Source organism: Paramormyrops kingsleyae, chromosome 4 (assembly GCF_048594095.1).
Source record: "Paramormyrops kingsleyae isolate MSU_618 chromosome 4, PKINGS_0.4, whole genome shotgun sequence".
NCBI classification, from domain to species: domain Eukaryota; kingdom Metazoa; phylum Chordata; class Actinopteri; order Osteoglossiformes; family Mormyridae; genus Paramormyrops; species Paramormyrops kingsleyae.
In genome coordinates, this window is record NC_132800.1 from 43882421 (window position 1) to 43906554 (window position 24134).

Below are 24134 nucleotides of genomic sequence, written 5' to 3' on the forward strand. Positions count from 1 at the left end.
GTAGCCTCTTTTTCCTATTTGTAGTGGAGATGAGTGGTACCCGGCGGGGTCTTCTGCTGTTGTAGCCCATCCGCCTCAAGGTTGTGCATGTTGTGGCTTCACAAATGCTTTGCTGCATACCTCGGTTGTAACGAGTGGTTATTTCAGTCAAAGTTGCTCTTCTATCAGCTTGAATCAGTCGGCCCATTCTCCTCTGACCTCTAGCATCAACAAGGCATTTTTGCCCACAGGACTGCCGCAAACTGGATGTTTTTCCCTTTGCACACCATTCTTTGTAAACCCTAGAAATGGTTGTGCGTGAAAATCCCAGTAACTGAGCAGATTGTGAAATACTCAGACCAGCCCGTCTGGCACCAACAACCATGCCACGCTCAAAATTTCTTAAATCACCTTTCTTTCCCATTCTGACATTCAGTTTGGAGTTCAGGAGATTGTCTTGACCAGGACCACACCCCTAAATGCATTGAAGCAACTGCCATGTGATTGGTTGATTAGATAATTGCATTAATGAGAAATTGAACAGGTGTTCCTAATAATCTTTTAGGTGAGTGTAGTCAGGAAGTGGATGGCGTATTTTGAGGCCTTCTTGAATCCCATTTGCCTTCTTTGAAGGAGGAAAAGCTGGAAGACTTAGACTTACCCATCACGGGGGCTGAGGTCACTGTATGACGTCGACATCCAAGGGCTGTCTTTTGGTTTTTCTTTCATTGTAGGTGATGTGTGGTGGATGCACATGAAAGTACTTACATGAAAGTAATTAATTTTCCCTTGTTGAGGAGGCAGCTGCTGGGGCTGATGGACGGACAGAGTTGGGAGCTGTGGTTCCTGGATCATTTCCCTCTACGTTACTGATACACTGATGTAGCCGCACGGGCAATGACACACATGATCCCTTGTTAAATGTTAAAATAAACTCCTTTGCGGTGTCCTCCCTGGTTTTGCTGCGGTCTTGGAGCCAAGACTGTAACAAAGTGGGGGCTGATCTTGGATCCGGAAAATTGGGTTTATTTGCAATTTTATTTTATTACTGGAAACAATATGAACTAGCTTTAAGTCCACACTGTATTTACTATTACTATAGTAACTAATATATGAATGTGCAGCACTGGGCTTTGGAACCATAGTAATAGTGGTAGCTACATGATCTCAAAAACAATGCAGGGATTGTTCTCACCTGTTGCCTGTTACGTTTGCCTAGTCTTGTGTATTTAGTCCTAGTCTGAGTCAGTCTCCCTAGATTTGTCATTGATGTGCGCTGTCGTGTTTCCCCGGTCCTGTTTCCCTTCAATAAATCCCCGTTTTTGCCCCACTTTCTGGCTCCATTTCCCTGCTTCCCGGATCGCCTGCAAGCCGATCGTGACAGAATGACAAATCTCCCCCACACACTCAGCGCTACCGGGGAAGAACTCCCCATAGATGAAGAGGTCATCTGGTGGACCAACATGCTGGAGCTCCAGGAAGATCCAGTAGCCCGCCCGCTCGTGGAGAGATGTTGGGTGCTCATCAAAAAGAGGTATGACATCGGTGAGGAGCAGCTGCATAAGAAGGTGGGAGAACACCTATGGCGGCTGAGGGAGAGAGCGGCAGTCTGGATGTCCCCTCTGGGATACGCCTGTCCAGCTTGACCCGCCGGTCCAGCCTGTCCAGCCTGAACCGCCTGTCCTGCTTGCGGTCCCTGCAGCTGGCCACACGCCCGAGGTGCCTGCCGAGGCGCCCCCTGCTGGCCACGTGACGGCGGCGCCCGCTGAGGTGCCCCCTACTGGCCGCACACCCGAGGTGCCTGCTGCAGCGCCACCCAGGGTTCCTGAGCCACAACCCTGCCTGGAGAACGGGAGGAGGTTTCGCCTCCTGCAGGAGCTGTACTGGCGGGTGGTGGGAGAACCCGCCGTTAAAGACTCCCGAGAGGCAGCTCCGCTCCTGGAGCAGCTCCGGACGGAGTTCGCCACCGCCGCCCCTGATTCCCCGCTCCAGCAGCTAGCCCAGGTGGAGGAGACCCTGAGGCAGCTGCTCCGTTTGCGGCCTGCTGCCGCCGCTCTACCCACGGCACCCCCTGCTGGCCGCACGTTCGTTCTGCCCGCGGCACCGCCTGAGGCCGGCTCTTCTGTCCTGCCCGTCCAGCCCGGATCTTCTGACTCTCCCGTCCAGCCCGGCTCTCCTGTCCTCCCAGCACTGGCCCAAGTCCCCGAGGAGGTCCCGGACAGTCAGACCCCCGCTCCTTCCTCCTCTGAGGAAGAGGAGCTTGAGTGGGACCCCTCGGGGACCTCCTTCATGACTCTCTCACCCTTGCCTCAGCGAGACCGACACCCCCCTGGACCCCGCCTGTCAGTTTCCCATAAGGGATGGGGATACAGGCGTCGGGCCTGGGTCCCGCCCACCCTGCCCCCTGGCTCGCCCTCGGTCGCTTTGGCTGGGGCTCAGGGCGCGCCTGCGGCTCCTCCGGCTCTGGGTCGGCGGTCGCCTGCGGGCCCCCCTCCGTGGCCTCGTCCCCCGGCCTCGGTCCCGCCTCCGACTCCGCGTCGGTCACCTGCGGATCCCCCTGCGCCGGCGCGTCGGCGGACGGCGCCTCCGCCCGCTGTGGCAGTGCCTTCGCTGGCTGCGGCTTCCCCCTTCTCCTTTCCTTTGCCGTTGGCCCCTCCGACTCCCTTCTTGTCTCCTTTTCTGGCCGCTGCCCGTCGCCCACCTGGGCTCCCTCGGGCTCCCCTTTGTCCCCCTTCCGTTCCGGTCTGGTCTCCCCTGTTTGCTCCTCCTTTCGTCCCGCCTGTGTCTGCTCCTCGTCCCTCTGTTCCTCCTCCTGTGGGTCCTTTGTTCACCCACAGGCCCCTTCGTGTCGCCTGTGGGTATTCCCTCCGTGTCGCCCTTTTCTGTCTGCCTGTCTGCGTTCCCCGTCCTTTGTCAGGTCTTGTCGTTTTTCTGGTCCCTGTTCCTGTTCTGTGTCTCCGTCCTGTTTCCGCTGTCCCGTTGATGTTTTGTTTTTGTTTTCCAGGTTTTGGGCCCCTCGTCTCGTCCGTCGCCTCCCCTCGGGCACGCCCGGTGTGTGCGCTTTTGGGGGGGGGTTATGTCACGTTCAGCTCTGAACGATCCTCCTGTGTGCCACGCCCCCTCATTACCTCATGTCGACTTCTGATTGTTCTCACCTGTTGCCTGTTACGTTTGCCTAGTCTTGTGTATTTAGTTCTAGTCTGAGTCAGTCTCCCTAGATTTGCCATTGATGTTCGCTGTTGTGTTTCCCCGGTCCTGTTTCCCTTCAATAAATCCCCGTTTTTGCCCCACTTTCTGGCTCCATTTCCCTGCTTCCCGGATCGCCTGCAAGCCGATCGTGACAGAATGACTGAATGACTTCCGGTCGCTTTGACGCTCTCGCCGCTCGCAGTGTGAACGTAGCATAAGTCCAGATTGGTCACAAAACATCACGAAACCAAGCTCAAACGTATAACAAATAACAAGTCTCCTGCTCTATTGGTTCACCTTGGTAGCAAGGTAAAATCCACCCATCTTGCTCAATTTACTGGAGTCTGTCTCGGCTTCTAGACTCTACTTGAGATATGTATATAGATATTGATTATATGACATTGAATCACTGTTAATGTTTGGGTGTTCCATTGATTAATGCTTAACACATTGACATATTGTCATTGAATCATTGCAAATACATGCTTAACATATGATTAGTATTATTAACATGATTACTTATACATTTTCAATTGTGTAACATATTATATATTGTCTACTGCAACTATTTTATATGCCATAACTCTTTGTGCATCACTTGGGGTAGCTTCGAATCTCTTCCTGCGGGTGGTTTCTCCCCCACTTTGCTCCGCTGTCTGCCTCTCCAAGGTCCAAGCTTTCTTCAAGGTCTGCGGAACTAACTGCAGGCAGCTATCACGAAGCAAGGTCACACAGTATTCAAAACAATCTTTTCTCGCCTAAGGCCTAAGACATAACAGACAATATGCCTCCCCTCCTGGGCCTACCAATGTCCAATTTTACTTTCACAGACTCCAAAGGAGATTTCTGCAAATGCTGCATGGCGATGGTCCCTAAGGTGTTGCTACATTAATACGCGAATATGTTCGTACAGTCAAAGTTGAGTACTTGAGCAGTCGACATATGCACAAACACCAGTACCTGGGCCATTCCACCGAATGGGTGCCATTTGCTTGTTGTAACTCTTCCAAATTAAACTTATTTTTTTATCTTTTTTCAACTCTGAATCTAATAATACATATATTTAGCTATTCAAAATATGTATTGGTCAATCTCAGGCAGCTTTATTTAATCTTTTACAAGGTTTCTAAGCCGGAGATGGTTACATTTTTCTCAGTCCTGTTACCAAAACTCATGTGACATTTAAAAAGCATGTTTAAAAGCATGTCAACTAATTCCTTTGAGGTTCTCTCAAGAAAGTGTTTATTTTAAAGAAATGGTTGACTACATGTTCAAATAATTGATATTTATGACTTAAAAATCACTATATATGCATGCACGTTGTATTTTTCTAAAAGATGCAAAGCCATTTTTATCTTTTCAAGAAAACTCAAACCTGAAATTGATAAAAAAATTTTATCATGTAATTTATTAAACAAATGGATAAATGATGGACCAAACATAATTGGAAAAAAAGTGGTTTATCTTTATTTTTTTAAAGAAAAATAATCAAGTAACAGGAGTGAACACTCGGTAACAGGAATGAACACTCGGTAACAGGAATGAACACTCGGTAACAAAGACATGTGTGCTCGTGTGCGTGCATGTGTGTGTGTGTGTGTGTGTGTGAAAACAAACTTGTCTGGCCTTTTCTAAGAGATCTTCTCTAGTGTGGCCCAGAGCTCTTTTTCGATTTCCATATAGCGACCTGTGACTGGCCTCGGGGGTGGGATGATACACAAAACATCCTCAAAAAGGTACCAAAGCACGTCTTCACGTGCTGGCCAGAAAAACCTGTTGACCCCAATTTTGTGCATGCAACGGACCTCAACATGTGTTTCACTTGTATCTGTGATGATGCCAGGGTATAGATCACCCTCGTACTTCACCATACACCATTTACCAACAACTTCAGGACTTTGCCACTGAACTTCCATGGCTGTGGGAGCCGTCTGTTGATGACTGAACGTGAAATGCGTTGCATTCAAGCAGTCACAGGTCAGGTTTTGTTTTGTTGTGCACAAGCAGCTGACGTCTCTGTATGTCAGTTCTCCTTGGGCTATGGTCACTGCCTGATGCATCCTCATGGTGGATGGAATTGGTGGCACATCATTGGGCATCTCCAAAACTGCCTTCTCAACTGCTTCCTCACTGACAAAAAACAACTTGATTGTTGTTTCTGCCTTTTGCAACACAGCATACAGCTCTGCAGCATTAGGAATGTCTGTCCCTTTGCTGACCAGACTGTCAGCCCTCCTCTTCAGGGCTCCTCCCACACCATCTGGGGCACCCTTCCCATGGCTCGCCTCAAAGAATTTCCACGTCCCAGCAGTGAATCCTCTTCTGAACAGCTCAGTACAAAACATGAAAAAATTCCCTCGCTGTCTATACTGAGTGCATGGGCCATCACTGTAAAAATGTCACTGTCCCCCACAAACGGCTCTTGTTAAAGCTTAAAGCTGCAGGAATTTTAGGAACTGTGGCAGCTTGGATCAAAAACTGGCTAACTGATAGGAAGCAGCGAGTAGTTATTAGAGGCACTATGTCACAGTGGGCCTCCGTTTATAGTGGGGTACCGCAGGGTTCAATTTTAGGACCACTATTGTTCCTAATTTACATTAATGATATTGACACGAATACATACAGTAAACTGGTTAAATTTGCAGACGACACTAAGGTGGGCGGGGTAGCAGATACTAATCAAGCAGCAGAGAGGCTTCAACGGGATCTGGATTTAATTAGCGAATGGGCTGATACTTGGCAGATGAAATTTAACACAGATAAATGTAAGGTAATCCATGCAGGGAGCAGAAATATACAGTACAGATATTTTATGGGTTCCACTGAAATAAAGGTAGCTGATTACGAGAAAGATCTCGGTATGTATGTTGATGCTTCCATGTCCCACTCTCGCCAATGTGGGGAAGCAATAAAAAAGGCGAACAGAATGTTGGGTTATATCTCTAGATGTGTGGAGTTTAAGTCAAGGGAGGTGATGTTACACTTATATAATTCCTTGGTAAGACCCCACCTAGAATACTGTGTGCAGGTTTGGTCACCATACCTCAAGAAGGACATTGCTGCCTTAGAAAAGGTGCAACGAAGAGCTACGAGAATGATTCCTGGTCTTAGAGGAATGTCTTACGAGGAGAGGTTAGCGGAACTGAATCTGTTCAGCCTTGAGCAAAGGAGACTAAGGGGGGATATGATTCAGGTCTATAAGATTCTAACGGGTCTGGATGCTGTTCAGCCAAATGACTATTTCAATATTAGTCTAAATACTAGAACTCGTGGCCATAAGTGGAAATTAGCGGGAGAACATTTTAAAACAAATTTGAGGAAGCACTTCTTTACACAGCGTGTAGTCAGAGTATGGAATAGTCTTCCTGCTATTGTAGTGGAAGCTAAAACCATGGGTTCCTTTAAATCAGAGCTAGATAAGATTTTAACAACTCTGAGATATTAGCTAAGTTCTCCCCAAACGAGCTTGATGGGCCGAATGGCCTCCTCTCGTTTGTAAATTTCTTATGTTCTTATGTTCTTATGTAAATGGATGGTGGAGACCTCTGGATGTGCAATCTGCACGTAATTAAGCACTGGTGACAAGTGCTGCCAAATTGCTGGTGGGCCCTTTTGTCTTGAGGGGGACACTGTGCAGAAGGACATCGGGCGGGAGGATGTATGCACATAAAACACACCCGTGTGCAGTGTTGCCTGTTGGTGTGATGCTCCGAAGTGAACTGCCTGTATTTCTGTGCTGTACTTGCAGAGGTAATTTTCGGAAAAGTCAACATGAATTAGACATTCATGTGCTTTCAAGCCATGTCTCAGTGCCTTGTAGTGGCTAAACTGATTATTGATGTTGTAAGTGTGTCTCTTAAACCTATGCAGTTGCAGGTTCAGCAGTTCCAGCAGTTGTTCTTGTGTGGTCTGGAACTCTTTTTTGATTATGATTTTAGATGTTTTGCCATTGGGGTCATTCTTGTGTTCCTTATCCACTCTTGCCCACTGGAGATAAGTCACTTGACTCTCTGCATTGTACTGGCTAGAGACTGGGCAAGAGAGGTCCTTGCATTCAGAACATTTGCCGTACATGCACTTAATGTTTTCTGTGTCGCATGTGATGACTTTCACAAGGTCATGCAGATTGACGGTGCTGATCACTTTCAAGTGGTGTAGCTTCTGCACAATAAAACCCAGATTCTCATGCATCTTGCACATGCATGTGTCCCGGTCACTCAGAGTTGGATGAACAACCCAAAAAGGTCGAAGCAAACAGAAGAGTGAGTAAGAGATGCAGCTTTCTTCTTCAGCCAAAAACTTCATGTGCAAATTTTTCATGGTATCCAAAAGGAACCGTTTTTGCTTTTTGTTTTTCTTCCAAGTGATGGTCTGCCTCTTCCCAGTTGTGATGCGACTCACATCATCCCTTGAGTAGAAAGCTCTCACTCTGCTTAACAAACTATCTCCAACCCTGTTGTTCTGCTTCCGCTGGTAGGTGTAGTTAACTTTCCCATTTTTCTCACTTTTCCATCTTTTCTTTGAAAAGCCCAATGAATTTTGAGCCAAGCGTTGCAGCCTGTACTTTTTCAGAACTTTTCCTGTTATTATTTTTGAAATTATTTGCCTTTCCCTCTCCCCCTGTGCTGCTTTGTATTTGTTTCGGATGTCTTGTAACATAGACTCATGAAACAAAAGTGTCTTCTGAATGGCCGCACGTGGAAGCTGTCTCATCTGCCTTTTTACTTTTGTGCGTGGAGAAGCATTATTCTTTTTCATGCGCTGGACTTGTTTCTTGTACTTTTCTGTTTTTTGGGTTTGTTTCTTCAACAGAACCTGTAATTCTTGAATTTGCTTCTGAAGATTCTTTAGTTTTTTTCGTCTTCTTCTCTGCCCTTGATTATGTTGCCTAAAACACACATTGTGCATCACATTAAATAACACATTGCAGTTGTTAAAATGCACTGTTGCATTATCTCTGTGACTTGATAAGCAGAAGTTTATACTATAATGCAATCAAGTCTTTTTTGAGTCTGGTTCTGCTCGAGGTTTCTGCCTCCAAGGTTTGCAGCCCTATCCACACACACTTTATTACATTGCAACAAACACACACACATGCCCTATTGCCTCCCTTGCACATTTTCTTTGACACTTGACCCATTTCATAAACTACACCTGGAAGTGCTTGGTTGTGGATCTACAGCTTGTGCTGCTGATAGCTGGGGACTGTGTGCAGGGGTGATGAGGTGTTGTAGAGCTTCTTTCCTGTCCTTGATTCTATGGAATGTTTCCCTCCACTTTTTGTGTCGTCTGCGCTTTTCTCTCTCACTAAGTTTATTGATCCTTTTCTTCCTGCCTGATTCTAGGTCCTCCCTGTATTTTTGTCGTTCCTTCTCTAAATATCTTTCTCTCCTCTCTGGGTCGGCATCACGTCGAGCACGATAGCGTCGCTGCTTTTCTGCAGCACTTAGGGGTGGTTTGGCACCCTGTAAGTATGGTATCCACATTGTGAAACTGATCTTAAATCTCAACAAATTCAGTAAGTTCAACTGTAAAACTTAAAAGTTGAATAGTATTACACTGACTAATATTCACACTAATAAATCAATAAACTAGAGGGCTCTACTCACTCCTGTTATTGGCACTCAGTCCTGTTACTCTTTATATGAGTAACAGGACTGAAAGTAACAGGACTGAGTTTTTAGTATAAAATTAGCAAAAACATGACATATAACTACATGGTGGCTATGCTAATAGCACGAGAACACTGAGCACATTCTAGTGATCTACCAAAAATTTGTATTTTAAAAATAAACAGATAATATCCAAGAATTAATTTAGGTATCAGGACAGAACATTGAGATTGACCTCCTCAGTCATAGTTAAAATTTGATCAAATACAGAGGGAAAAAAAGGAGGGAACTTACTTTTGGTCTTCCCATGGCCTGCAGAAGATCCAACTGATGCAACTTCCTGTTGAACATGTGACTTGTGGAATGTTCCAAATTTTTCAGATGGGGTAATGTGGTAGGGTAACAGGACTGAGTGAAAATCTAGGGACACAACTAAAATGTGTATTTTAACTTAAATATTATGGTTTTCTTATGAAAAAAATATTTTCAAAGTATAGATGGGATTTGGAGTCACACAACAATGCAAAAAAAATTTAATCTCTGAAGGATTTTAATAATTATATTTCAAGGTAAAGTGTATAGTTAGAGAGTGGGGACAGGTAACAAATGCTACTTTTTCAGTGTTCTAGGTAGTTTTTATTAATGTTTTTAATTATATATCTTAATTTTGCAATTAGGTCAATGTACAAGACACTATGCTTAATAATAAAATGTATTTTACAGTTATTTTTTGTGCACATTTATACATGAAATTTCCTGGGGACGGAAATGGCACCCATTCGGTGGAATGGCCCACCTACAGTGCAACCAATAAATTATTTGTACACTGGAAAAAATGGTCCTGGCAACTCCTCCCATTGTCACATATTCATTCAACTCTACGAATGGCCAGGTGTACAAAAAATAGTTTGAAGGCGATAAATTACATAATTTGAAAACTATTCCAGAATGTTTTGAATAAAAGTTTTGTTTCTTTACATAAAACACGTAATTGTAACATTTTAGACAGATTTTAAAGTTTGTTCCTCAATATCCTCAATTTAATTTCCGTTTCAACCATTTTTCCCCCACTGTTACGATTCGGCAAGCAAGCAAGCGGGGAAGCAGGCGAGTAGAGCCAAGCGGAAGGGCAAACGGGGTTTATTCGGAGAAGACAGGGCAAACAGGCACGAACTTGCACGAGACTTGACAACATCAATGACCGATCTGGGAGATAGTGGGAGACGCGGACTAATATACACAGGACCAAAAGGAAATAGGTGAGCACAATCAGGGATTAACACGAGGTAACGAGGTGGGCGTGGCACACACGAGGATCGGACAGAGCTGGGCGTGACAGAACCCCCCCTCAAAGGCGCGCACACCGGGCGCGCCCGAGGGGAGGCGACAGACGAGACGAGGGAACAGGACCTGAAAGCAGGGTTTCCGCGGGTCTTAAAAAAGTCTTAAATCACTTTTCCGTGAATTAAGGCCTTGAAAAGGTCTTAAATCAGACCAGCAAGTCTTAAATTCATATGATCATGGCATTAATTTTTGTGAGGGATTGTTTCCTCATGTGTTTTGATTTTAAAGAGAAGCGAAAGCATAATTTCTGTGCGACATGGCTTAGATCGCTCAATATTCATTGAACGGTAGATGGCGTTATGTGCTGCTTCATCTGTCAGTAACCCAAAGAAGAACTTGACAAGCATGCGCAGATGAACCCTTTCTTCTAAAGCGCGCTATTTAGACATGTAGTGCGATTGGAAGGCCGAAGAATACGTTACCTCGGAGAAATGGGGAAATGCTTATTTCAGCCTAAATGGACAAAAGACAAAAGGTTTGCGGTTTGGTTGAAGTCTGTACCAGGGAATGTTTTTCAAGCTTACTGTTCAACATGTCGAAAGACTTTCCAGTTGAGTACGATGGGAATAAAAGCAGTCGAATCACACTTACTGTAGCCAGCACCAGACACAAACAGCAAGAAGATATCACCCAGACTTCGAATATATTACAATACTGTTCTCAAGACACAACCGCAAAAAATACAACGAGCGTGTCAGCTTCGTGTACGCATGAATCTCCCGCTGCAATGGTTTCTTCCATTAATGAATCTCCCTCTGCGACGCCTTTGTAGGGGAACCGTCCACTGGCCCAATGGCGGAATCCAATAGGACAGCCGAAGGCTTGAAATGCGTGTGGATCCTTCCGAGCGCTTCTGTAAAGTTACTTACCCGTTGTAGGTAAAGACCAAATTACATCTGACTCCATTTTAAGTAAAGATCTTTATTGGCAAGTTTAGTCATGACATGTCTGTTAGTTAGATTACTTCTGGGCTGTGCCTTCTATTGCTGAACTCCCACTAATCCCGGACGATGGGGCGCATCGGATTCGCCTCGGCCGATAAGGCGATCCGTGACTCTGCTATATAGGTTTAGATGTTGGACAACCACTACAAGGTAATACAATGCTAGCCTGGATACCCGTCATGACCCGGCGGCCCTTAACGCCCCAGAGGCTCAGCTGACCATTGCCGAATCTGAGCTAGTGAGGGCCACAGAGGTTAAGCCGATGTCTGCCGTAACTCAGCGTGTGCACGCCTCAGAGGCTGGGCCGGATTTGGTGCCGTAACTCAGCGTGTGTACGCCTCAGAGGCTGAGCCGGACTTTGTGTCGGAACTCAGCGTGTGCACGCCTCAGAGGCTGGGCCCGGCCTGCCGTAACCCAGCTTGTGCGCGCCTCAGAGGCTGAGCTGGTCTTTTACCGTAACCCAGCGTGTGCGCACCTCAGAGGCTGAGCCGGCATACACCGTAACTCAACTTGGGCAGCCGCATCGGGTCTCGTAGAACGGGGTCGATTCAGAGGCTGCAAGAGAGTGTTAGAATAACCCCAGTCTCTGAGGAACATGCAGAGGTTCAGCAAAGTCAGACAGCCAAGAAGTAATCAAAACACAGGTTATTCACAATTAATATACATTACACCAATTTAACCAAATATCGCGTTGCAATAATTTTAACATGTGGCCACAATTCCTGTATATATATATATATATATATAATATAATATAATATATAGTATATAATCCAATTAAAAGTATATAACAATTCCATATCTCAGCTGAGTGGACTCATAGTAACTGCAGAAAATATCTGATTGCAGTTGAAGATTCATACAGCACTATGTGGGAGCTCTGATTACAGAGTGACTCCCCGTGCTACTCTGGAGCTCTTCCTTAAGTATTCCAAACCAGGTGACAGGCTGTATCAAAGGTTGTGATTGATTATTTTAGGGCCTGCTCTGATCTTGTGTGTATGTCTTGGAGAACTGTTGATCTTATCAATTCTCAGACCCTCAGCCAATCAAATTGCTTTAGGAGGAATGTGACAACTCCTTTGTTCTACCAGGTGATAAGATCCTCCACTTTGGTGGGTTTAGTCTTACTTTCTATATTTCTCTTATGTGAAAACATGCCGCTTTAAGGTTGAGAGTATTGTGCCCGTCGTACTTTGACTATTCAAACGAGACCAAACATGGGTGTGTGTGTCCCTAATGTATACCTCCTGTGTAAGTGTGAGTTAGTGAATGTAGGATGCATCTGTGTCTTGACGCAGCCAGGCCTTGTCGCTGGAATTTGGCTGCAGGGTTCTGGCCGCCCAGTGGGGGTGAGGTGTCCCTTTTGATGTGGTGATCAGGTGATTTGGGTCCAGTCTTGTCGGAGCCGGTGGACCTTTGCTTCAGGACACTGGGTGGAGCATTACAGGCTTGCCAGAGCTCAGACCGACGGGGCCTGCAAGGCCTCCAGCCTTACACCTTCTTCCACACGTGAGTCTCCCGCTGCAAAAACACTCGACCGAAATGACTTAAGAGTTTTATTTGGCAGCACATCAACATTGAAGTCGAAAGTGTTATGGGCTATGCGTACAGTATGCTGCCACGACTCCTACAAATCAAATGACGATATCGAAAAGATCTTTTGTGTTATGTTTCCCGATTCAGAACTGGCAGCGACATTTTCATGTGGAAAAGACAAAACGGGTTACTTGGTGAAATTTGGAATAGCACCATTTATTAAACAGCAGTTGATTTCCGAGGTGAGCCAAGACTCTTTTGTGGTTATGTTCGACAAGAGCCTTAACAGAAGTACCAACAACAAACAAATGGATCTGCATCTTCGCTACTGGGCTGGTGATCGCGTTCAGTCTCGATATTTCGGCTCCCAGTTTCTTGGACATTGCACAGCTCAGGATTTGCTCCATAATTGTATGGTGAGTTATGTATGCGCAGTCTCTTATCCTGTCAGCGTTTATGTCTGAACTCATTTTAACAATAATTGTAACTGTTTTACAGATCATGGTCTAGAGCTGCACATTGAAAGATCTCAAACTCTATTCAAATACACATTCAGATCCAGAGAGAGCAGTTGACATGTATGAAACAGCTTAACAGTCTTTAGCTTCTTTATTCTGTTACAATCACTCAAATAATAAAAGTACTGGGATAACGGTTTATAGTTTAGGATAGAAACACTTGTCTATGGTAGTAAAAAAGATATCATTGCATAATTAGGCCAGTGGGTGGCGACAAGTGACAGGTAAAATTATTTGTCACATATTGAAAAGATTCCTTCAAAAACACTGATTCATCCAGTTATGAAACAAGTGAAGCCTCTGAGTGAATGATTCATTAAAGTGAGTCATTGAATCAGTCATCCAACAAATTTATAAATAATTTTTAATTAGACTGAAGCAATTAAAGTTTTGTCAGAACCACTTGTATTACATGTTATTTTGCGTTGTCTGTTTTCTTCTTTTGAACCATAGAAGAACTGTGATCACTATTTAAAAAAAAGAGGCTCAATTTATCCAGAATCGTGCAGCTCTGTCATGGTCTGAACATGTTAAAAGTCTTGAACCTTGAATGTCTTTTAGTACTTATGTAGTAAAGATTGACAAGCCAACATAATGATTGTTTTGAAAACTCATGAGAGCTGACTTCTCTATTCAATCCATTAATTTTTGATGGCCCACTTGTGAATAGCCTGGGGTCTATAGAACAGAAACATTTTGTGACACATCCTATATTAAGTTGGCATTCTGATTTTTTTACTTCCAGGAGTGCGTGGAGAAACTGAATTTACGAAATATGGTGTCTATATCAATGGTCGGGCCAAATGTAAATTGGAAGTTTTTAGAACTCCTTCAACAAGAACAAATGGAGCAATTTGGAGGATCACAGCTAGCTGTTGTTGGAAGTTGTGGACTCCACACTCTGCACAATGCATTCAAACATGGCTTTGCAAAATGGCAGATAGACAAACTGTTGAAGGCTTTACATTCACTGTTTAATTGTGCTCCAGCAAGAAGAGAAGATTTTTGTTGTGTGACCAAGTCTTCTACATTCCCTTTACACTTCTGTGGTCATCGTTGGCTGGAAAACTTACCAGTGGTTGAAAGAGCTGTGGAGATTTGGCCATCCATGGAGACATATGTAGATGCAGTCAAATCTAAGAAAATTCCAAACCCTGGTTCGTCATCCTTTGACACCATTGCCGCTTCACGAGAGGACCCCTTGATACTTCCAAAGCTTCATTTCTTCATGGCTATGTCAAGGACCTTTCAACCATTCTTGGAGAAGTATCAAACTGATCAGCCGGTCATGCCTTTCCTACACAAAGACTTAACTGAACTACTGAAGGTAATTTGTACTGCCTTTTGCTTTACAAATTTATTAAGACATTATCCCCTGGTTTTACAGACAAGGCTTAAGCCTAGTCCAACACTGAAATGTAAGTCTAAGCTGTTTTAACTAAAAGAAACTTGCACTGACTGATCTTAAAATATATCAGTGCCTTTGTTTTGTCCAAAGATGCACACTAGTAATGTTTTTTCCTAGGGCACTTTTATAAAAATTACTATCCTTAATGTCCTAAATGAACTATGACCAAATCCTGGCTTAGGCTAAGCCCTGTCTGTGAAACTGGGCCTTTGTAGTTATTGCAGCAAGATTTGGTAGAAATATATACAGATTATATCAATGCAATGTTTTATATGCAATGTTTTCTTGGTAATGTGTCTTTTCACAGAGTCTTCTAAGACGCTTTGTCAAAAAAGAGCTACTGGATGTCTCTGTGGTTAAACTGGCCAGATTAGATGCAACTGATGTGCAGACCTGGGTCCCTCCTAAAGATGTTGACATTGGAATAGGTGCTTCCTCTGTCCTTAAGGTACTGTATAGCTGAAGACAAAGAAACATTTAAAGGGATAGTTCAAAAATTTAAATTTTGTCATCATTTACTCACCCTCAGGTTGTTCCAAACTTATAAAAATGTCTTTGTTCTGCTGAACGCAAAGGAAGACATTTAGAAGAATGTCAGTAACAAAATAGATATCATCCCCCATTGACATTCATAGTATTTATTTTCCCTACTGTAGTAGTCAGTGGGGAATGAGATGTTTGGTTACTGACATTCTTCTAAATATCTTCCTTTGTGTTCAGCAGAGCAAAGACATTTATATAGGTTTAGAGCAACCATGAGGGTGAGTAAATGATGACAGAATTTTCGTTTTTGGGTGAACCATCCCTTTAACGTAGTGTTTACAGTTTTTTCTGATTGCTTAAACCCTAACTGTGATTCTTATAGCACAATTTCTAAAACTATTACAGTTTTTTCTGATTGCTTAAACCCTAACTGTGATTCTTATAGCACAATTTATAAAACTATTAATACTTATAGCAAAACCACTCACTGAGTTTGCAAAACTAAAAGCACAAACACTGCTTTGCACTCAGTTTGCAATTTTGTAACACACACTTTGCAAAACTGTAGGCACAACTCACTGCTTACACTCAATTACCAAATTTCCAACACACTCCTAGCAAAATTATACACATGTATGGCTATCATTAACACTATTTTGCCAACTGTCTGGCACACTTTCACATGTGAAAACTGTTTTAGAGAATTAGTTCACTTTGCAATCAGCCTAAGCACTATACAGTAAATAAGCCACAGGTAAGCTGTCTATGTGGAGTACAATGGAAGGAGCAGTAAGAGTGAGAAGAGTGAGAATCAGAGGAGGCTGAGGAGGCCGAGGGAGAGGAGTTCTTCTCTGCCTGGCGCTGGAAAGTGTACGACCGTCATCCTCATCAACAGGTAGCCCTTTTACAGGCAATGGAGGAGGCATGTGGAGATATTGACCAGGCATCATGTCAGGCCTGGATACGGCATTCAAGGAGATATTTCCCCCGGTGCCTTGGACTGGAGGATATCGCATGCGATGTGGACGAAATTTTGTGGCCGGACCCAGAAAGACGACATGATGTAGGCTGATTGTCTTTTTTTTCCTTTTTTTTTGTGAAATTACTATTTTGTGTTCTGACTTTGTCTTGGTTTTGATGAGTGTGAATAAACACCAATACTTGAAGTTTGGATCCTTGTATGTTTACATGACACTATGACAAAAGTATGACCTCAAATTGACATCTGTACACAGAGAAAGCAAAAGCCAGATGTGTTTTGTATTCATACCATCAGTGTGTAGTTGTCGCATTGTGTGCTTAGTAGATGATGGCTTGTGTGTACTGTTTGATACGAAAACACCATTTTTACGAAGGTGTGAAGAGTTCATCTAGCTGTGTTCGCTTTTGCAAGAGAACTACAATGTTTTGATAATTGGGTGAAAGGTTTTCTTATTTGTGTGTAGAGTTTTGCAAAAATAGCCAATAGTTACAAAAAATGTGCTTAAGCAATCAGAAAAAACTGTAATACTTATAGCAAAACCACTCACTGAGTTTGCAAAACTAAAAGCACAAACACTGCTTTGCACTCAGTTTGCAATTTTGTAACACACACTTTGCAAAACTGTAGGGACAACTCACTGCTTACACTCAATTACCAAATTTCCAACACACTCCTAGCAAAATTATACACATGTATGGCTATCATTAACACTATTTTGCCAACTGTCTGGCACACTTTCACATGTGAAAACTGTTTTAGAGAATTAGTTCACTTTGCAATCAGCCTAAGCACTATAAATAAGCCACAGGTAAGCTGTCTATGTGGAGTACAATGGAAGGAGCAGTAAGAGTGAGAAGAGTGAGAATCAGAGGAGGCCGAGGGAGAGGAGTTCTTCTCTGCCTGGTGCTGGAAAGTGTACGACCGTCATCCTCATCAACAGGTAGCCCTTTTACAGGCAATGGAGGAGGCATGTGGAGATATTGACCAGGCATCATGTCAGGCCTGGATACGGCATTCAAGGAGATATTTCCCCCGGTGCCTTGGACTGGAGGATATCGCATGCGATGTGGACGAAATTTTGTGGCCGGACCCAGAAAGACGACATGATGTAGGCTGATTGTCTTTTTTTTCCTTTTTTTTGAGAAATTACTATTTTGTGTTCTGACTTTGTCTTGGTTTTGATGAGTGTGAATAAACACCAATACTTGAAGTTTGGATCCTTGTATGTTTACATGACACTATGACAAAAGTATGACCTCAAATTGACATCTGTACACAGAGAAAGCAAAAGCCAGATGTGTTTTGTATTCATACCATCAGTGTGCAGTTGGCGCATTGTGTGCTTAGTAGATGATGGCTTGTGTGTACTGTTTGATACGAAAACACCATTTTTACGAAGGTGTGAAGAGTTCATCTAGCTGTGTTCGCTTTTGCAAGAGAACTACAATGTTTTGATAATTGGGTGAAAGGTTTTCTTATTTGTGTGTAGAGTTTTGCAAAAATAGCCAATAGTTACAAAAAATGTGCTTAAGCAATCAGAAAAAACTGTAAGGTCCTAAAGGCTTTGTATTATTCAACAGGCCCTTCTTCAGAGTAAAAGCAGCAGAGTAGGAGAGCTTGCTGTAATGATGTTTAGGAAGGACTGCATAACTTGCCTGTCAAACATTGTTCAGAAAGTGCAGGAAAGGAGCCCACTCAAGTATCCTTTGGTCAGATACACATCATGTTTGAACCCAAACCAAATGAACTCAAACCCAGACATGTGTCAGAAGTATATGACACATCTTGTGGAGAAGTTTCTTGAGAACAAGCAGCTGCCTGGCGGGATCTCAGCTGGTATTTAATACATATACACATTTGTAGAAAGGTTTTTATGATTATGTCAGCAAGAGTAGAGTATTTAAAAAAAACTATAATAACAATACTAATACTAAAATTATATTAATTTTGTAACTATTTGTTCCTTTATATTTCTTGGTACAGGTGATGCAATAACCCAGCAGTTTGGCAGTCTACTTTATAAAGCCAAAGACGAGTCTTTTGTCTCTTTCTGTCCCATGAACCAACGGCTTGACGAATTTTTACATGGTGTCATCTGTGGATCTTACAATGAGCTGTGGAGCTTCTGCAAAAAAGTCCTCCTTTTGTCTCATGGTCAGGCAACGGTCGAAAGGGGATTTTCTGTAAACAAGGAAGTAGAAACATGGAACATGAAGGAAGACACAGTAGTTGCACACAGGCTGATCTGTGATTATGTCAGGGTATCAGGTGGAATTTTGAATGTGCCTTTATCAAAAGAGTTACTGAATGCAGCTAAATCTGCAAGATCAAGATACAGACTCCACCTGGATGAGGAGAGAAAGAGAAAAGCCAATGAACTGCAATGTCAAAAGAGGAAGGCAGCAGAGGAAGACATTCAGCAACTGAAGAAAAAAAAGAAAACATTGGCTGATGTTTGTTCATCTCTGGAAAAGGATGCTGACCTCTATGCTGAAGAGGCAGAAAGGAAGTCCATAAGTCAGATGGCACAGCTCATTAGCAAATCAAATGCACTGCGAAGACGGTTAAAAGATAAGCAGAAGGAAAAGGAGGATTTGGAAGAAGAAATTGCAAAGAAAGTTGTTAAACTTGGCCACATTAATGCATTTGATGCAAAACATTGATTCTTTTCAGTATTGGCAGTACTGATGAATTTGAAAGAAATTCTTCAAAAGAAGTCTTCAAAAAAAAGAAAGCTAACCTTTGTTCATAGTTTATGGTCATTTCAAGAACAAGAGATTAGAATTGAAGGATTAGATGGAGGTTCTTAAGAGAAGAATCATACGCTCCTATTGTTGAGGATGTACTGGTGTACTGTTTTTACAACAATACTGTATTTCAATAAATTCTTTTCTATGTTTGTTTGAGATTGCTTGTATTTTGTTTTAGGACTTTGACAGATTTTTAGTGTGTTGTTTAAGCACTTTTTAGGAGAAACAGCAGTGTCATAGAGCAGTAGTTCTCAAAGGTGTCCTGGGGACCCCTCACCACTGTATGACACACCCAGTTTAGATCTTGTAGTCTCTACTAATGCGCTGATGAGTTGAATCAGCTGTGTTAGATGGAGACACGCAAAGTGTGGTCTGGTGTGGGGTCCTCAGGACAGGTACACAGAGAACATATTGCTGTATTGTTTTCCCTACGATATTTTTTTTTCCTTAAATTTCCTTTATTTGGTCTTAAAAAGGTCTTAAAAAAGTCTTAAATTTACTCTTAGAAAACCTGCAGAAACCCTGATAAGTGATAGGTAAGAGGTATTTTGCTGTGCAATGTGCAAGAGGCCTGAGGTATGTGCCAATGATTTGGACAGGGTGAAGCAGTACTTAGAGACATTGAGTATTGTCCTGATTTAGGAGCATTATGACCTGGGGGAAAAAGCTCCTCTTTAACCTTTCCGTTCTGGGATGTGTAAGGCTGGAGGCCTTGCAGGCCCCGTCGGTCTGAGCTCTGGCAAGCCTGTAATGCTCCACCCAGTGTCCTGAAGCAAAGGTCCACCGGCTCCGACAAGACTGGACCCAAATCCACATCAAAAGGGACACCTCACCCCCACTGGGCGGCCAGAACCCTGCAGCCAAATTCCAGCGACAAGGCCTGGCTGCGTCAAGACACAGATGCATCCTACATTCACTAACTCACACTTACACAGGAGGTATACATTAGGGACACACACACCCATGTTTGGTCTCGTTTGAATAGTCACAGTACGACGGGCACAATACTCTCAACCTTAAAGCGGCATGTTTTCACATAAGAGAAATATAGAAAGTAAGACTAAACCCACCAAAGTGGAGGATCTTATCACCTGGTAGAACAAAGGAGTTGTCACATTCCTCCTAAAGCAATTTGATTGGCTGAGGGTCTGAGAATTGATAAGAGGCGCGCACAAGCTGAGTTACGGCACAAAGTCCGGCTCAACCTCTGAGGTATGCACACGCTGGGTTACGGTAGATCGTCCCAGCCTCTGAGGCGTGCACACGCTGAGTTCCGGCACAAAGTCCGGCTCAGCCTCTGAGGTGCGCACACGCTGGGTTACGGTAATAGACCGGCCCAGCCTCTGAGGCGTACACACGCTGAGTTACGGCACCAAATCCGGCCCAGCCTCTGAGGCGTGCACACGCTGAGTTACGGCAGACTTCGGCTTAACCTCTGTGGCCCTCACTAGCTCAGATTCGGCAATGGTCAGCTGAGCCTCTGGGGCGTTAAGGGCCGCCGGGTCATGACGGGTATCCAGGCTAGCATTGTATTACCTTGTAGTGGTTGTCCAACATCTAAACCTACATAGCAGAGTCACGGATCGCCTTATCGGCCGAGGCAAATCCGATGCGCCCCATCGTCCGGGATTAGTGGGAGTTCAGCAATAGAAGGCACAGCCCAGAAGTAATCTAAATAACAGACATGTCATGACTAAACTTGCCAATAAAGATCTTTACTTAAAATGGAGTCAGATGTAATTTGGTCTTTACCTACAACGGGTAAGTAACTTTACAGAAGCGCTCGGAAGGATCCACACGCATTTCAAGCCTTCGGCTGTCCTATTGGATTCCGCCATTGGGCCAGTGGACGGTTCCCCTACAGATGCATTTCCCAAGAACATAGTGGAGCAACACTGTTGTAAAGTTGCATAGTTCGAACTACAGTTCTTGAGCTGTAGTTAGAAGCTTATATAGTCCCGGGTAAATACATCAGCGATGGTGGAAAATGCAGTCTAATAAGGGTATAGTCACCGTGTAAGTAAGAAATTTAATAATCTTTCATAACTAATAAGGAATAATTTAGCTCTACGATCACATATAATGTGAAGTTGTCTGAAAATGTAGTTTGAAACGTAATTGTTGTGTGGGTCTCTGGTCATAAGTATGGTAACTGTCGGTAGTGAGCAATAGGGACACCTTGCTGGGTGATGCGGGAAGAATCCTCTGTGTGACCCATTTGTACGTTGACGTCGAAATTCAACTCACCAGTGGCACTTGCACTCTCATCTAGCACATATTGTATGTTCTAGTCACTCTTTGGCTTCTTCTCATGTTTAGAAACATGTGTGAACAGTTTTGAGTCATTGTGTTTAAATGATGACTACTGTATGGTGGCTGTGCTGAACTTCTGCAGCCTGTGTTTTCTATTTTGCATCAAAGTTCACCACAGTGCAAAATGTGTTTTGATGAATGGGAATGTGTTTAGAGTTTTGCTCAAATCTGCAAATTGTGTTTAAAGTTTCACCAAAAGAATGATTGATTCAATAAATGAGTTTTGGCAATTGGAAGTTTTGTTCCAAGAATGAGGTTTAGTCTTTTAGCAATTCAGAAAAACTGTAACAGAAACATAAGGCAAGGTAAACTTTAACTTACCAAAGCTCCTTGGGGCGGTCAAACCAGATGTGTCCAGTTTATACAGATACTGCACAGTTAGGGGTAAAAGGCTGTTATGGGCAGGGTTAATCAATTGTACAGTTGTGCTTAAAATGGGGTATAAAATCCTTCAAATACTACAAAAGTTATGTAAGACAACTTTTGTTTTTTGTCTTGTAAACAAGTACACCTACTCTTACAGTTTTAGACTTAACAGGTTTTAAAGAATTTTGTATTATATTATATTATATTATATTATATTATATTATATTAACATGACTATAGCGAATGTCTGTCAGCCCCTTTTGACAGAAGGGCCTTTTAGCTATGTTCTAACAGACTCTGAGCCGGAAAAGTCAGATTGCTATGCCAAGAGTACAACTAATTTGAGATAATGCAAAATGTGTGTGAAGTCATTTGAAGACTGAATTGTGTTACAGTGGAAAAAAAACCACAACAGCACAAAAAAGGGCAAGTGACTCAGGCAAAGTCAGTCAGAAGGGTGTGTGAACATACTTGGCAAACTGGGTGATAAGTATAATGATGAATGCCTGCTCACCAGTAAGTTCATGCTTATTTCCTTACAGTATCTCTTGAGGAGGCCTGCCAATGGTGTGGACAGTTTCAAAATAAAGATGGTGACTGGGTGAGGAAATTAATGTAGTCATTTGATAGATGGGAAAATATGGCTACTTGTCCTATACTGTATGTTGTTAATCCCACTGTAGATACTCTGTGATGGATGCCAGAGGTGGCAACACCGTGTCTGTACTGGCATGACCAAGAGCCAATCCAAACACATAACAAATGTTAAATGGTATTGCACAGCTTGTGAAGAGAAGTGTTCGCTATAAAAACGCAGCCACACTACAGTGGTATGCAAAAGTCTGCAACTGCTTGTTAATTTAGCATTTTTTCCAACTTTTGACCTTTTATTTTTAACCCCTTCGTTGAGCCAATGCATTTATTTGACAAACAGTGTTACAGGGGACACAGTTGGCTATTAAAATCAAGTTTTTATTCTACCTTGGCTTTACTTTTCTGAGTTTGTTAAAGTTCCCATGTCAGTCGTCTTTTTGAGTAATTTGCGTAATGTACTTCTCTCGCCAAAGGTGCAAAATAAATGAGTAATACTATATAGTAGAACAGACATGCGTCAAGTTTTCTTCATGTTCGCGTAGGTGGCCTTGAAAAAGGACATTTTGTATCTCAGTGATGGCTCAGTATCTGGTGGGCCACACTTTGTTCTCCATCACCTGCCTGCACCATGTTGGCTTTGAGTGAACCAGTTTGATGAGGTGATCATGGGTGATAACATGGTTCCAGGCTGCAATGAGTGACTCAATCAACTCATGTTTTGATTTTGGATGTCTCTTGGATATCTCCAAAGCCACCTTGTGCCACAAGTTCTCAATGAGATTCAGATCGGGGGATTTGGCAAGCCACTCAATTGATCGATGTTGTTCTGACGCTTCCAGTTGATCACCTGTTTGGAGCAATGGCACGGTGCATTGTCATCTTGGAACAGGAACCAGCTTGTAAACAGCTGCTGCACTGATGGCACCATACACTTTTGCAGTACTGTGATGTACTTGGTCCCACTGACCATGCCGTCAACGATGTGCAGACGTTCGATGCCACTGGCAGCCATGCAGCCCCAGACCATGACCTTCAAAGGATGCTTCACAGTGAGGTTGAGGCACTCAGGCTTGAACTCCTCCAGGAAACCTCCTCACATAGGTGTCTGCCTGGCTACCAAACAGGCAGAAAGTGCTTTCATTGCCAAAAAGCACCTTTTCCCACATTTCACATGTCCAGCGTGAGTTCTTCTGTGTCCAGTCAATCCGGTTGCACCTTTGGACATCAGTCATCAGTGGCTTGTTGCGTGCCTTGCAACCCTGCAGACAAAACTGTTGATGAGGTGACACTGACATGGCAGCTGTCTGACCACTCACGCAGTAGCTGAGGTGAGGTCAACTTGCGATTGCTCAATGGAATGCAAATATACATCAGAGCTATTGGTCTTCAGGAGAGTGGGCAGGTCCAGGAGCTGCAGAGTGAAACAAACTTTATAATCTGTGTCAATGAGCACTGCCTTGCCTGAAATGCTTACCTGGAAATTAACTTAAATGTGTATTACATATTACAGGAGAAATACTTAAAAATTAATTAGATTGGCTGGCTGGCTCTTGAAAGTAGGAACTGTAAATGAACTGACCTTAATGAGTATAATAGTCAGGTACATTGCAATTCATTCCACTTGAAAAGTTACAACTGAGACTAGTTCAGTGTAAGTGTATAGCTCAGTAGTCTAAGTATGTGGGCTTGTAATCCAGAGGTTGCTGGTTCAAATCCAGCTTCAACTAGATAAGTGCATGTTTATGGGCCCTTGAACCATGAAAAGTAGTGAATTGCCATGTTCTCAAATTACTTTTTGTAGATTTGTGAACAACACCATTTATTAAACAAACAAATCTGCATTTGCAGAATGAAGAATTAAAAATGAAAATAAACTATTATTTAAGAAATATTCCTTGGAACAACAAATTTTCATGGATTTTCATGCTGCCAGATTACTAACAAAGTCGGCTGCAGTCACAGAGCACTTGTAAAGATTGTACATGAGAAGAACGCGAGTTTGGTGGCAGACACGCCTCGGTCTGGTCATCCACATGCATCAAAATCATGCTAGGATCACGCACTTTGACGCATTCCATTGAGCAATCACCTCACCTCAGCTACTGCGTGAGTG

At 43.3% G+C, this 24134-nt stretch overlaps 1 protein-coding gene and 1 long non-coding RNA gene across 2 annotated transcripts in view; both read left to right on the forward strand.

Moving 5' to 3' along the window:
• LOC140588875 (uncharacterized) overlaps positions 1–24134 on the forward strand; it is a 65954-nt gene that overhangs the window by 24658 nt on the left and 17162 nt on the right. The window lies entirely within an intron of this gene.
• LOC111850969 (uncharacterized) lies at positions 13368–18904 on the forward strand. Its single transcript, XM_023825390.2, has 4 exons — positions 13368–14452; positions 14841–14981; positions 17579–17834; positions 17982–18904. Exons 1-4 carry the CDS (start codon positions 13901–13903, stop codon positions 18659–18661), a joined length of 1629 nt encoding a protein of 542 aa, XP_023681158.2. The 5' UTR covers positions 13368–13900; the 3' UTR covers positions 18662–18904.

What these genes read in the sequence shown, in the direction of transcription:
- LOC111850969 (XM_023825390.2), top strand. Translation starts at nt 13,901, where the DNA reads ATGGTGTCTATATCAATGGTCGGGCCAAATGTAAATTGGAAGTTTTTA. An exon ending in GTGCTTCCTCTGTCCTTAAG is followed by an intron (nt 14,982 to 17,578) that starts GTACTGTATAGC and finishes ATTATTCAACAG; the next exon opens with GCCCTTCTTCAGAGTAAAAG. An exon ending in GCCTGGCGGGATCTCAGCTG is followed by an intron (nt 17,835 to 17,981) that starts GTATTTAATACA and finishes TTCTTGGTACAG; the next exon opens with GTGATGCAATAACCCAGCAG.